The sequence below is a fragment of the Cuculus canorus genome, chromosome 5, assembly GCF_017976375.1.
Source record: "Cuculus canorus isolate bCucCan1 chromosome 5, bCucCan1.pri, whole genome shotgun sequence".
Lineage (NCBI taxonomy): Eukaryota > Metazoa > Chordata > Aves > Cuculiformes > Cuculidae > Cuculus > Cuculus canorus.
Window position 1 is genome coordinate 42,445,336 of NC_071405.1, and position 15,276 is coordinate 42,460,611.

Consider the following 15,276-nt stretch of genomic DNA (forward strand, 5'->3'; position numbering starts at 1 on the left):
GCTGGCTTTGCCCATGGCAGCACTTGGAGACACCAGAGGCCTTCCACACCACAAGCCCAAATACCTAGCCATCCTGTTCTCCAGGGACAGGCACAAATGTGCCATTAACGCTCACTTGGACCTGCAGACCACTCCACCAGTCGTGGGGTGCTGGAGGAGCTATCCCCTTCTGATAACAGCACTAAGCAGGCTGACCAATGTGTCCTGCCAGGCTGCAGGGCTACAGACACCACATCCCCACCATTCTCTTCATGTGCTTCATTTTTACTCATCACCAAGTTTGGACAAGAGCTTGCAGGAACCGGACAACTCTGCACGTACAGACACACACAAGTACTCATGCACAGGTGCTTTAGTATAAACACTGGTCTTGAAAAGAAACAGGGCATTTTGATGATCTTTTCCACTGCAGAGGACTAGTCTTCAGAATGGGCTGCTGGAGGGGTTTTCAACTCATTGAAAGCTGGAGCCAGGAGGAAGGATGATATTTCAAACTGAAAATACAAGAGGAGTGAAGAGCGACTGGAAGGAGAGGGCAAACAACAGAAAACCCCTCTGGATGAAGCCCCTTCTTAGGATTAGGATTGCTCAATTCCCAGCTCAGCGCTGGGCACATATCTTGCTCCTCACAGGAGCTTTTCCCACTTCCACCCAGGACACTTGGACTAGAAGGTGCCTGAGATCCTGCCACAGACCAGCTCTTTCTCCACTGCCACAGGCAGAGTTGGCAGGCCTTTTGAAAAGCCAACATCCAACACCTCTGTCCTGTACTGATCTGTGCCCAGGACTCCAGCAGGTGATTTGTCCAGGAGATGATTCCTCCAGCATTCCCACCGAGCCCGCCCCTGGGTAGTATTACCACAGTGACCTGAGACCTAATCACAAATACCCATGTCTGTGATTTCCCAAACCCTGCTAAAGTACAACACATGACCTAGATCATCTCAGGAGAACAGGCTGACACCCCTGTGTACTCAAATGAGTACAGTTGCAACGTGTTTCCACTCTCAAAAGGTGTCTTATGCTCCTTATGCCAAACATAGCAGCAGTGAGAACAGTGTTATAAAAAAAAACTAGCAAGCAAACAAACAAAAATAACCCCTCAAAAAAAAAAAAAAAAGAAAGTGATAAAGCACAAAATCTTTCTTTACCCAATGTCAATTATTATGTGATTGCCCTACTAATCAATGGCCACCTAGGGAATGATTATCTAGAAATTACCCATTTCAAAATTACCATATCCAGAAATTACCCATATCCAGAAATTAGCCACATTTCACTGGCTTTTGCAAGACTCCAGAAGCCACATTGTATAAAAAAAGCTGGCAGACCCTTGCAGCCTCATCTACCTGCAAAACACTGAGAGAGCCATGGGAGAAGACAGTTGCAAGGAGATGGGCCTCTGGAAGGATCTGGAGGTGCTTAACAATCGGCCCTGGGAAAGGAGACAGTGAACTAGGAGAAGGCTGAACCAGGAAAACTCATCCAACCTCACTGAACATCTTTCAACAAATTTCCTGTGCTACTTACTTCAGGGGCTAGCTGAGAAAAATTTTCCCATATGGAACTAGAGCTGAGTTTAGGTCATACTCAAAAGTCAGGGGTGGTGCGGGATGAATGTAACCAAAGCAGAGAGACCTGCAGAGGTGTTTGTTTCTGGCTTTTGCAGATGTGAACGTGTGCTTTGTCACATCCAGAGTGAATTTCCCCAACACACCAAGGCAAAGTGTTCTAACTGAGCTGTCTTAAGTGATGCCCTTCATGACAAATTTCAGCCTCCTATATCAAAATTGCTCTGACTTTTATGTAAGTTGAGAGGAAAATGCTCTCCATCCAGGGCAAACCTAGAAGCCAAGTGGGCAGAATCCTCCAACTGAGCCAGCCACCTTCTTCACAGGTTATCGGGAGAAACAGGTCTTCCAAGGGTAGAATTTTTCTCATCCTAAACAAATCATGAATCATTCACACGATGTGCCTGTTTCCCATATAAGCTTTTTATCCCCAGTTAACTGACTCGGATGGCAATATCTGCAAAATCTGTGTTTATGAGTTGGGTAATGAAACACTCATTTGCAAACTGAACATCTTCCCAGACACTGCTCACAGGACTTAAGATGTGGGTCAGCATGTTTGCAGGTCAAGGCCTCATTTCAACTCAGCTGAACTCTTATTCCTAAATGACTTTGTGCTTGTTTCTGCTCAAATTGAACTGCATTACAAGCCCACAGCAGTTTCATCACTTCTGCATGAAATTAGCAAAGACAATTGAGAAATCCCATCCTGTTGACATGCAACAAGTTATCATAGATGGAAATGCACTCACCTGCAAAGCCAGTCTTTGGGGGACATTTTTTTGCCCAGCAGCATGAGAGCAATGAAGTCCTTGTGCTGCTTCTCCCCCGGCTCCATGTGTAATGTAGAGAAATGGCGGGTTTAGAGTTTTTAAGTCTGCCCACGAAGTTCAAATGGAAAGAGCCATCAAGGAGCATCCCATGCATCTATTATTAGTTCTGTTCCTTGGACTGGGCTATTTGGGGCAGAAGGCTGCTATGTCACAAGGGAAACCCTCCTCCTTTATTGCCTACAGCAGTGAAAAGAGCACCAGGATGTACAGCAGCTTTAAAAAACATCCCCGTGTCACCCCTGGGATCCAGAAGCAAAACAAGCCCAGGGGCAGAAATGGTCCCAGGTATGAGAGCTTCACCAGCAGTTGGGGCAGGGGCGAGAGGGTGGAGAAAAGAGGTAGATGCAGAGGAAAGGGGCCAGAAAAGGGGATGAAAGGGTAGGAAAAAGAAGACAGGGAATCACAGAATCACAGAATCACAGAATCACAGAATCACCAGGTTGGAAAGGACCCACTGGATCATCGAGTCCAACCATTCCTAACACTCCCTAAACCATGTCCCTCAGCATTTCATCCACCCGTTCCTTAAACACCTCCAGGGAAGGCAACTCGACTACCTCCTTGGGCAGCCTGTTCCAGTGCCCAATGACTCTTTCTGTGAAGAATTTTTTTCTGATATCCAACCTGAACCTCCCCTGGCAGAGCTTCAGGCCATTCCCTCTTGTCCTGTCCCCTGTCACTTGAGAGAAGAGGCCAGCTCTCTCCTCTCCACAACCTCCTTTTAGGTAGTTGTAGAGAGTAATAAGGTCTCCCCTCAGCCTCCTCTTCTCCAGGCTAAACAATCCCAGCTCTCTCAGCCACTCCTCGTAAGACTTGTTCTCCAGCCCCTTCACCAGCTTCGTTGCTCTTCTCCGGACACACTCCAGAGCCTCAACATCCTTCTTGTGGTGAGGGGCCCAGAACTGAACACAGTATTCGAGGTGCGGTCTCACCAGTGCCGAGTACAGAGGGAGAATAACCTCCCTGGACCTGCTGGTGACCCCATTTCTGATACAAGCCAAGATGCCATTGGCCTTCTTGGCCACCTGGGCACACTGCTGGCTCATGTTCAGTCGGCTGTCAACCAGCACCCCCAGGTCCTTCTCTTCCGTGCAGCTCTCCAGCCACTCTTCCCCCAGTCTGTAGCACTGCATGGGGTTGTTGTGCCCCAAGTGCAGGACCCGGCATTTGGTCTTGTTAAACTTCATGCCATTGGTCTCAGCCCAGTGGTCCAGCCTGTTCAGATCCCTTTGCAGAGCCTCCCTACCCTCCAGCAGATCCACGCTTCCACCCAGCTTAGTGTCATCTGCAAACTTGCTGAGGGTGCACTCAATGCCTTCATCCAGGTCATTGATAAAGACATTGAACAGAGCTGGACCCAGTACTGAGCCCTGAGGAACTCCACTTGTCACTGGCCTCCAGACGGAGTTAACTCCATTGACCACCACTCTCTGGGCCCAGCCATCCAACCAGTTTTCAACCCAGGAGAGTGTGCGCCCATCCAGGCCAGAGGCTGACAGTTTCTGAAGCAGAATGCTGTGAGAAACTGTGTCAAAGGCTTTACTGAAGTCCAAGAAGACTACATCCACAGCCTTTCCCCCATCTAGTAGTCGAGTCATTTTGTCATAGAAGGTGATCAGGTTAGTTTGGCAAGACCTGCCTTTCGTGAACCTGTGTTGACCGGGCCTGATCACCCGGTTCTCTTGCATGTGCTTCATGATAGCACTCAAGATCACCTGTTCCATGACTTTCCCCGGCGCTGAGGTGAGACTGACAGGCCTGTAGTTCCCCGGATCCTCTCTGCAACCCTTCTTGTATATGGGCACAACATCAGCCAGCCTCCAGTCTAGTGGAACTTCCCCAGTCAGCCAGGACCGCTGGAAGATGATGGATAGGGGTTTGGAAAGGATATCCGCCAGCTCCTTCAATACTCTTGGGTGGATCCCATCCGGCCCCATAGATTTGTGGGAGTCTAGCTGGGCAAGCAAGTCTCTAACCGCCTCCTCTTGGATCATGGGAGCCTCATTCTGCTCCTCTAACTCTTGGGTTTGTAAACAGAAGGAACAACTTTCTTTGCTATTAAAGACTGAGGCGAAGAAGGCATTAAGTACCTCAGCCTTGTCCTTATCCCCTGTCACTGTTATTCCTTCTGCATCCAATAGGGACTGGATATTCTCCCTCATCCTCCTTTTCCTGTTAATGTATTTGTAGAAAGACTTTTCGTTGTCTTTCACAGACTTAGCCAATTTGATTTCTAGTTGGGCCTTGGCCCTCCTGATTTTTTCCCTGCACGATCTCACTTCGTCCCTGTAGTCCACCCAAGATGCCTGTCCTTTCCTCCAAAGCACATAGAGCTTCTTCTTATTATTGACACATCTTGAGATCTCCCTGCTCCACCAAGCTGGCTTTTCCCCCCGCCGGCTCCTTTTCCGGAACACAGGGATGGCCTGCTCTTGAGCTGCTAGGATTTCATTTTTCAAGAGCGCCCAACGCTCGTGGACTTCCTTGCCCGGAAGGACTGTTTCCCATGGGACTTTGCTAACCAACCTTCTGAACAGGCCAAAGTCTGCCCTCTGGAAGTTTAATGTGATAGTTTTGCTAATCCCCTTCTTTATCCCACCTAGAACTGAAAACCCTATCATCTCATGATCGCTTAGTCCCAGGCGTCCTCCAACCGTCAAATTCCCAACAAGACCTTCTCTAAAGGGAAAGGACTAGGGATAAGGGTAGGGATATGCCTTGCCTCTCTGTGAGAAATTGAAAGTCCTGTACAGGACCCTGTAACAGTGTCTTTACCATAAGTGAGTGCAAGATGCCAGGGACAGCAGGTATGGGGGCCAAGTGGCTGGTCCCCTGTCTCTCCCAAGCATCCCTCCCTGGGGACTCAGTGGCAGGACAATGCGCAGAGCAGCCTGGCAGATGTAGTTTCAGTAGGAAGCATGGCCCTGGGCTCCAAAGAGCATGGCTGCAGGTGGGGAGGATGGCTGCAGCCCAGGCTGCCTCTCCTCCCCTCCCCTGACACGGCCAGAGGAGACCAGCTTTCCTCCCATCTGCCTTGCAACCTCGGCAACAATCAGTGACCCTTGTGTGGGGCCTTCCTGAGCTGGTGCTGCGACCCCTGCTCCTTTGCAAGAGCCTCAAACAAAAGTAAACCATCTTCTCACTTTGCCTCTGGGTTTTGAGCCTGGAGGCATTCTGGTCTCACATACTTTTTTCCTCCCTCCCTGCAGCCTCAAAGCATAAAAACGTGCTTTGAAAGAAAAATCTGCAAGCCTGCATTAGACCCTGCAAATCCAGGAGCTAGGACTTTTAAAAAGAAACTGTTGCATGGCAAAGTACATGTTTCATCATAAATTGTGAGACATAATGATGCTAGTTATCAAATATTTATAAAATGGTCACGCTTGCTCCTTGTGAGAAAAGCTTAGATACTCTCTAGCTCTTAAAAACTGTGAGACAGGCCAAAAAATCTGTGGCTGGAGGACAGCCAGAGCATACCGAGGCTGAATGATGACAGCCCATAATCATTTTTGTCTCACAGCAGATGACTGGCAGCAAGCAAGTATAAGGCTCAGCCTTCTCCTGGTGTGGCTCTCCTGTTTGATTTCCTGAAGTGCAGGAACAAATATCATAAAAATCACTGAAGGAGAGAGAGGAATATCATAAAAATCACTGAAGGAGAGTTCCTTCCCCTTGGGTGGGACTTCTGGAGGTCAGAAGTCTTGGGTCTGGATGTAAATAATTGAAATTATGGATCTTAATAGCAAACATTTCAATTTTCAGTATTTCTTGTCTCCTTTAATAGACCTCTGCCTGGCCCAAGCCTCATGTTTTCCCTTGCCACCATCCTGAAAAGCTGATAATGAAATGCAGAGAGACTGTCCCTTGCATCAAGCTGAGGAACAAATTCCCCATCTGCTGCCCAGGCACCACAGACTGCAGACTGGCTTTGGATGCCACCTTTTGCTCCCCTTAACCCACCAGCAAAGCCCCCTTTGCCCCTGTGGTGCAGAAATAGGTACGGGCTGGCTCCTGCCACTTGGAAAAATCCACCTGAACACCCCAGCATCATCACATAGGTGCCAACCACCTCTGCAGTAATGGGAACAGGCTTGCAACACAGCATCACTGATTTCACTCCCTTTCACACATGTGTTCCATCTCCAGAAAAAGAGATCTTTGCTGGTGAGGTTCTGATGGGAGCCACAGATCAGATAACACAGAGACCCAGCTCTGAGGGGAGGACATATTTGCCGTGCCCTCTAGATGCAGATGAGGAATCCAGAACAGACACAAGCTGAGGAGGAATTGGTTTCCCTCTCCTTTAACTTCTCTTCTTGTTGCACCTTCCACCAGGGAATCATCCTGCTCTGGGCCCTCCAAGTACAAGAGGAGCATTGGTCGGCCAGGAGATGCTTGGACATCTGGCTTTGTTGAATGGGGGCAACTGGCCTTGCCAAGGCCACAGGGGGTGAGAAGGAGATGTTTTCACATGAAACAGGGCCATCCTCCTTCTGATGAAGAGGGTCCCAAGCAGGCTGCATTCACTTTGGGTACAATAAACTACAAAATGAAGCCTAGCTCCACCAACTTCAAACAGCTGCCACTAAGTTCAAAAAGGATCCTACCAGAGGAGGAGTGTGTTCAAATCCTTGTTGAAAGAGCATGAGGCCGATTGAGAAAGAAAAGTAAGGATGGAGGAAGTACCAGCCTTGGCAGCGCATTAAAAACTGGAGCTGGGTGGAGATCTCCCACACCTGCTCACCTCTCCCTCTTGAGCAAACAAATCAGTTTGCGGAGTTTTACAGCACCAAGGCTCAGTTCAGACTGCCTGGAGCTGGCCCAGCTGGGCAGTCGCTCCCAGGTCTCCAGCTTCCCCTGAAAAGGTATCACAGGCTTCCCTCACCAGCTCTGCTCACCCAGGACTATGCCAGTGGTTTGGGCTCTGAGCAGGGCCCAAGCCGGAGAGAGGACTGGTAGGCACTGGTATTGCGGGTAATGTTTCTCAAGTAGGGGATGTCCCTACACCTTCTTCAGCTGCATTCATTTGGGGAATGATGCGCGCATGCTTTTCTGCCTGGCCCCATAAATTATGCAGTGAATCTCAAGGCCACTACTTCAAAAAAAGGGGCTGGAAAAAGCATATACATACATGCACAAACAAGGAATGCCTGTTCTAAACACCTCCAAAAGCCCTTCTGGGTCCTACACAGTCCTAGATCAACATACAGCATCGCTGAAAAATAACCTAACGATGGATTTGGGAAACCAAACCCAATTCAGAGTGTTTTTTTCTGCATAGCACATTTCAGCCTAGTTTAAGGCTGAAACTGAAGGTTGAGACTTTCAAGCATCACTTTACAAGTCTTTTCTCAGGTGACTGATTTCCTCCTCCATCTCATTAGTGGCTGCCAGCAGATGCCATTTCCCTACCAGAAGCCACACTCCACTTGCTACAGCCATCTCAAAACCACCCTGTCATTTCTTCCCTCCTCACAGTCATGGCAAACCTGGAGAATATTTATCAAGAAGCTTTTTATAGTTAAGCCTAGGTCATTAATCTCTATCAAGAGTTTTCATAATCTTCCTCAGCTTCACCGTGTTTGGTTGACTCTCAGATGGTTGCTCCACGGAGCACTGGGTAATTGCAGATTAACTGCTTTTCAATATTAATGACTCTTTATTAATGCTCAGGGCTCTCTCCCCTCCAGAATCTAGGCAATATCTATTGTTGCTATACTTTTCTTTTGCCTTTTGGGCTGAAATACAATGATAGGAGCTTAAATCTTCCATGTACTATGGCTGTTTTGTAGCGAAAATATTTCAAGGCAGGGGCAATTCCCTACTCCAGCCAAGTGCAGCAAGGTTCTTCCTGCAGATGGCTGAAAGGAGCTGCTCACAAGCCACCACAAACTGCAGTGTATTCAATTACAGGTAAGGACAGTGGCACCTCTCCGATGTCCTCACCCTTCTAGAATCATAGGATCTTAGAACGCTTTGAGTTGGAAGGGACCTTTACAGATCATCTAGTCCAACCTTCCTGCAGGAACAGGGACAACTTTAACTAGATCAGGTTTTTCATAGTCCCATACAACCTTCCCTTGAATATTTCCAGGGATGGACTCTCCACTACTTCACTGGCCAATGCGTTTTAGGAGGGATCTTTACTTATGTAGCCTCTTCCCCAGTGCGCCGTGAAGCAGGGCAGGGCAGAACATGTGGCCACAAAAAAAAAAAAAAATCCCAGCTCATATAAAACCTGCCCAGAGTGACAGGGGAGCTGCAACCCAGTCTTCACCAGGTTAGTGTGATCTGATCATTGCATAGAAGTGAAAGCTTCAGCCCCTCCACCCTGGCAGCACTTCCAGGTGCTGCAAACCCTGCTCCATCAGCACAGTAGAACCACATGACGTGGATGGAGCCAACACTGCTGCCTCATCTGCATGGTCTGTGGGTCACTGGTGAGTCCCAGCCTTTGAATCACATCTTGGGAGGCACAAGTCAGCATGGGCTAGGAACAGTCTGAGTGAAGCTGTGAATCAGTAGCTGATTTTGCTGTCTCATTTAGCCTTTAGCCAGGACACAGCAAGTTTATCGTAGAGGCACTAAAGAGCTAGTATAGTATCTCCAACACCTTCCTCTCCAGCCTATCCTCTTTCTCATCACTCAAGCCTCTTAGTATGCTTCAAGATCTTGGTCTTATTTAAATGCCTTTACAGGATACATAAAGCCTTCCTAAGAACTCGCCTCTTGCTAGGTTATTCACAACCAAAGACACTGCCCACTCCAGGCTGCCATTAATCCCCTAATTTAAAAATACCAATGGAGTCGGTGTTTTTGCATGAGCTTGAAACTGTGTATTTGCCCCCCGTCCCATGAGTGTCTGGGATGAGTCAGCTCCTGTGCCCACACCATCTCCTCTAGCATCCTCTGCTCCTCATCCAGCCTTTGCTGTGGAGTGCCAAGCTGCTGTGCTCCAGGCATTACACACGGCATGAGCTGCACCAGCATCCAGATCACCTCTTGGCCAAAAAGAACTCCCAGTCCCCTCTCTGCTGACACTGAGCTGGAATCAACATGTGTAGATGCTGCTGAACAGAAGCCCCTGACTCTTCCACAAACCCTCCATCCTCCCTCCCGAGTGGAGGAGGAGACACTCACTATCTGTGGTGCAGAGGCAGCTTGAGGTGGGACTTCAGTCCCAGGGCTTTGTCAACAACATCGGGGGGCTGCAGACTGTGCCACTGGGCAAGGGGCCGGCGCGGGTTGGACAGCATGTCAGACCAGTGCCGCAGCTGGTTGCCTGTGGCCCGGCAGCCCAGGAAGAGTTTGCCAATGGGCTCATTCTTGGTCACTTTGTCATGGTCCCAGACGGAGATGACCACATCCACGTTCTATGGAGGGGACACACAAGAAACAGGGTCAGTGGAATGGGGCTCAATGCAGGGGACCCGCTCAGCCCTGAGTACTACAGGGGAACCCACCTGGATCTGATTGAAAGGCACCTCAAAAACAAACACCTCATTGAAGTAAGGGCTTAAGGTGTTTTTCTTCACGCTTGTCATCTTCTTTTTCCATTTCTTCCTGTTCAGGATGAGATGCACCTTGACAAAAGGATCTGAAGAAAGACATAGCCGACACAAGTGACAATCTTTGGCCGAGAAGCTCAGCCACAGAACAGCCACAGGCCATTACCAAGCAGAGTACAGTCTCTTACTTGACACTCTTCATACTGAGCATCCACCTCTCTTCCCCTTTCCAGCCACCCTAGAGCTCAACCTACCCGTGCTTTCTCCTGCCACAAGCTCCCTGTACTGTGACATCTCCTGGGAGAAACCTCCAGCTCTGCCCTAAGCTGGAGTATATGTTCTAGGGAAGGCTGGGAACTGGCCAAGGGCTGGTATGGTGGCGGCAGCAGGAAGCAGGTCTCAGCAACAAGAGCTCTCAAGGCTTTGCAGCTCTTGGTGCTATCATTAAGGCCTGGGCAGGAGTAGGGAGATCTGAGCATGAGCAGCCCTTGCTGACCTGAGAGCCCATGGGAGTCCATCTGCTTCAGCTTCTTGGCTTCCAGGATAAGCACCGTGAGTTTGCTGGTGCTGGGTACATAGCGCAGCGAGAAGCAGATCTCACCCAGCTGTTCTTCCTGATGGAGAGATGCCAGTGATGAGCACTGGACAGAGGAGCCAGCTCACCTGTGACTGGAGAACAGGCTGGTCCTAAGTTTCCTGGGTATCCCCCACCCTCGTGCTTGCTCTTAAGGGCCAGATTCTTGGGGTGGTGGCAAGCAAAGCAACAGCACATCCCTCCTGGCAGTTGGCCACCCACCAGGACTAACCTCCACTTTACTGGCCACTGACAGGTCACTCCACTGTTCAATGACGTGCTGCAGGCTGACACTGGACAGGGGCAGCCGGACCTCGCCAATGATGTCATGCTTGGCAAAGCGGTTGAAGTCATAGATTTGCATCACCAGTGTGGATTCAGGCACCTCCACTTGGGCTACCTGCAGGGAAGGATCCGAGAGCCTAGATTCACCCCTCAGTGGCAGCCCTGCCTCAAGGGACAGGGAGGTCTTTCTCTCTGGTGCTTCTCCATCCCAGCTGCAAAGACATCTCCCTGCTTGGACAGATTTTTGCCCAGGGAGCAATGCCCACGCAACACTCCTGATGGGACCAAAAAGCAATCATCAGCTACAGTCCTCTACCTGGAAAGTGAAGCTCTCATTGAAGATGGGGTTCAAGGTCTTGCGGTAAACCTTGGTCTCATACTTCTTCTTCACATCAGATGTTAGGTAGACAATCACATATGGATCGGATGTGCCTCCACTGTCCATAGCCTTCAGCTCGGCTGCTTGTTTCACGCCAACTTTCAGCTTAAAAGGAGTGATGCACAAGGTCACTAGGTGGAGGAAGATGGGGCCAGGCAACCGAGGACTGGGTGGGAAGCAAGTGAATGCAGCAGGGAGAATGTCTCTATGCCACATGGGTGTAAAAATCAGCAGGCTGTGGGCAGGGGGAGAGGGGCAAGAGGGTATGGTCCACCTCAATGGGCTGCAAAGAGGGACCAAACAGGACCAACGCCTTTTCCCTTCTGTGCTGTCGCCGTGAGCACCCCCACCTCCTGCATGCGGAAGTTGTACTCTAGGGAGTACTGCAGCTTTCCTCGACCCATCTGCTCCGTGCCCCGTTCCAGGTCCTCCATCTCAGGCTGGACCTGCAGCAGAGAGCAGTACTACCATAAGGACATGCTCAGTCACATCCCTGGCCGTGCCATGCTCCCATCACCCCTGGGACCAGGCAGAGTAGCAGCAAACCTCTCAAGGAGGACGGAGGTAGGGGAGAGGGGAAAGCAGGACGCACAAGGCTGGCCGTGGTGGAGCTGCTGACAGCATGCAAGCTGACTCTTTCCTTCTTCTTGTGCTTCTTCTTGCCACAGCAGCACCTGATGATGCAGATGAGGAAGAGGAGGAGGAAAACAGCCACTGCCACAGCCACAGCAATGAGTGCCCATTTGGGTACTGGTGTGACATTTGGGGAGCAGAGGTGGACAAAAGAGTTAAAACCAAGCAAAAACATATAGAGTGCATTTAAACCCTTTCCTGGTGCTTCAGCGTTAAGGAGTGGTACACTCGAAATTACCCCTATAATCCTGGACAGGCCCTACACAGTGAGGCTGTGGCGGGAGATCATTCCAGAAACAGACAGCAAGGATGACGTGTTCTCCCAAATAACCATGGTACCACCCTGCAGCATCCCCACCCTGATGGATCCCACTTGAAAAAGGATTTGGAGGGAGAAGTGGATACACAGAGTCTGAGAGCCCCCCCCCCCCACCCGCCCTCGGATAATGCTACTTGAGAGAGCAGGGCAAGCACTGCCATACTCACATGGGATCCGGCTAAGCCAGCCATCCAGGAAGCCTGGCTGAGCTGTGGTGGTGATGGCCATGGGGCTGCTGGTGAGTGGGGAAGCTGTTGCCCTGCCTTTTCTGGCTGCAATGCCCATGGCCAAGCCGGGGTGACCTGGGGATGCAAGGAAAATTAGCAGCACTACTTTCCAGTAGGTCATGTGCTGTGGTGGCCCAGGACTCTAACGAAAACAAACACAATTAAAAGATAGAGCACAGTGTAAGCATTTAGGGCTTGGCCACTTTGGCAATGAGGTGTGAAATGAAGCAGGAGGGAGCCACAGACAGGGAGGGCTGTGTGCCAGCAGGCCCCTTCGGCTCCTCCCTGGCCAGACAGCATGAACCGAAGGTTTTGTTCTGCCCCAGCCAAGGCCAACGGTTAGCTAATACTCTTTTTCAGCTATTTCCCCTACTCTCACAGGGCTGAGGAGTGGGACCATATTCTCCCGGGCTTGTAGCAGGACTGGTGCCCGCATTGCAGGTGGCAGTAGTGCCACCAGGCTCAGATCAAGCTGGCTCAGAAACTCTGCATAAGCCCGAACAGTGCACATGGCAATGCTGACACAGCTTAAGGAAAGGCTTCAAATCTAAAGAAGAACAATTTTTCACTACTGCTCTTCCCAGAGCAAGGCTCTTATTCTAGCATGAACACTTCCTCATAGCCAAAACTTCCTTCTTGCCTCCTTTCGGGTGAGGAACAGTAGTAGGAGAGGTGTGCCAGGAACTAGGCTGCATGGTAAGCAGGTCTGCAGCCATCACGGCACTGGTGGCACTCAGTCTCAGTACCATAACCGAGCTTGGCAGGTATGTGCCTGTTTTCCTTTCCATCTGCCCTGTGTCTGAGCAGGTCCCTGCTCAAGCAGTCAACATTGCCTCACTCTGACTGCATTCTGCCCACATTCTGCCCACCCCCAAGATATCCTTGCACAGGAATCCTCCTGGGGAACAACCACCTCTCTACTTCCCTCTGCTGAGCCTGAGAAGGCAGTAAGAGCCTTTAATTTTTCCAACAGTGGTCTTCACTGCATGCAGACACAGGCCTGGAGGGGCATGGGAATTGCTGTCATCCCTGTGGCGTCATAGCTAGGGCAATGAGGTCCAGGTTAAATTACTTGTCCAGGGCCACCTGGGATGTCTGTGCCACTGGACACCCAACCTCCACTTGCAGTCTCCCCACCAAGAGCTTTAAAGACTGGTTTCTCCTGTCCCTACATACAGAAATTGGTGGCCGGTGATGTGCCTGTGATATTTAGGAGGTGACAGGTTGTGGCAGTGGGGGGACACAACCTCATGGGCTAGCAGGCACCCACTCAGCACAGAATTAGGTGTCTCAGCAACTTTAGTCTGCCAGACCTCCATGGACCGTGTCACATTATTCTGATGTCAGCCCTGGTTTAAAAAAAAATCATCCCAGTGCACAAGGTGACCTGAGACACTGTTTTGGGGACAATGGTGACAACCCTGCTCTGGTCCGGGAGAGGCAGCATCCCTGTTCCTGGAAAACGGGTTGGAGGAGCCCTGCTTCGCACTCCCACCCTGTGCTGACCATGCTCCCAAAAACAGACTTACCAATGTGTCTCTTTCCCAGCCTCAGTCTCCCTTCACTGCTGTGCAGGTTCTGATCCCAGCCACCACACGTGGCAGGGGCATGCTGTGAAGTGAGACGAGACCCCGTCAGGCACGGAGCTGAGGGTGCAGCAGGGATGGTGGCTGCACAGCTGAAACAGGAAAGTCTACTTTGCAAGCTCAGGAGCCCAGGAGGCCCCAGTAACTGTCAGCCCCACCTCACCACTGACCCAAGCAGTGCTCATGCAGGCAAAAAGCCAGCAGGGAACTCCCTGCTGGACCAGGAAGCAAAACCTGCCCTCCTGCCTGCAAGAAGCTGGTACGCATCAACTCACCAGCACTGTGGCCCAGCAAGGTTGCTTCTCCATTATTGCTGCAGTGATGCTGGCCTGAAACATGTGGCTGCAGGCACTTAGTGAAAGGAGATGGATGCTTCCAAAGTGACGGGTGCATGGCTGCATCGATTCCTGATGAGCCCTGCACTTGGGGAGCACAACTCATTGGCCTATTGGGGCATGCGGTGGTTTGATTCATCGTATGAGGGCCTGGGAATTGCATGTGGCAGTGGGGATGTATGGGGATGCTCCGCTCCAAAGCAGCAAGGAGGATACACAGAGCAAGGAGATATCACTTGGGTGACTCCATCCCCCAATGCCAACAGAAGCAGCACCGGGCTCAGAGCCAGGGGTGATTTCACTGGCATCCCTGTCATATTAAATTGATGCTTGCACATTTCTTTCCTTGCTGCCAATTCAGCAGAATCAGACCCAAAACCTGCTTTGTCGCCATGGAAATTTGGGGCAATGCCTGAAGCAGGGTGTGATACTGCCAGCGCTCAGTGGCTGATGTGGGCACAGGGTGAGTGGCACAAGAAGCCATATTTGTCCCAGTTCTTCCCAGCCGCCCTGGTTCACTGGTCCTGCCAGTTTCTCACATGATCACCAAGGTATTGCCAAACAGGTGCCAGGGCATTTGCTCTTTCGAGTGTCCTGCACTCCTGCTGCTCAGAGAAGCAACATCTCCAGGAGCAGGAGAAGCTGCAGGAATGATGCTGCAGCAAACCTCTGGGTGGGAAACACAGATGCCAAAACACATTTTGCTCTAAACTGACAATTCTGGAGGTTCCACGGGAGAAATGCATAAGGAGGACAGGGAAAAGGTGATATGCTCAGTAAAATCAGTCAGGGAAAGGGGATTTGCGTACACATGCTGAAAGGTAAGCATATCAGTAATCTTTCTGACAGGCTGTTTGCTAGAGACAAGAATCTCAGTGAAGCCAAGGCGTGCAGGACCGCGGTTGCAGTCCACACTTTGGGAGATTTGGCCATGTTGGTGATAATCTGGTGTCACGCAACGGGACAGTTGCTTGACCTTAATGGAGACGAGTTTTGACTCCCTTGGCAGGAGCCAGCATGAAGGCT

The 15,276-nt window shown here is 50.5% G+C and overlaps 1 protein-coding gene across 1 annotated transcript; it reads right to left on the reverse strand.

Moving 5' to 3' along the window:
* Window positions 1-9,307: 9,307 nt before the first annotated feature.
* On the reverse strand, window positions 9,308-13,993 carry SYT8 (synaptotagmin 8). Its single transcript, XM_009571928.2, has 9 exons — window positions 13,859-13,993; window positions 12,270-12,404; window positions 11,743-11,900; window positions 11,501-11,596; window positions 11,088-11,255; window positions 10,719-10,886; window positions 10,409-10,526; window positions 9,868-10,001; window positions 9,308-9,777 (listed from the first exon to the last, which is right to left on the reverse strand). The coding sequence occupies exons 2-9, from the start codon at window positions 12,385-12,387 to the stop codon at window positions 9,544-9,546; spliced, it is 1,194 nt and encodes a 397-aa protein (XP_009570223.1). The 5' UTR covers window positions 12,388-12,404; window positions 13,859-13,993; the 3' UTR covers window positions 9,308-9,543.
* Between the last annotated feature and the right edge of the window lie 1,283 nt (window positions 13,994-15,276).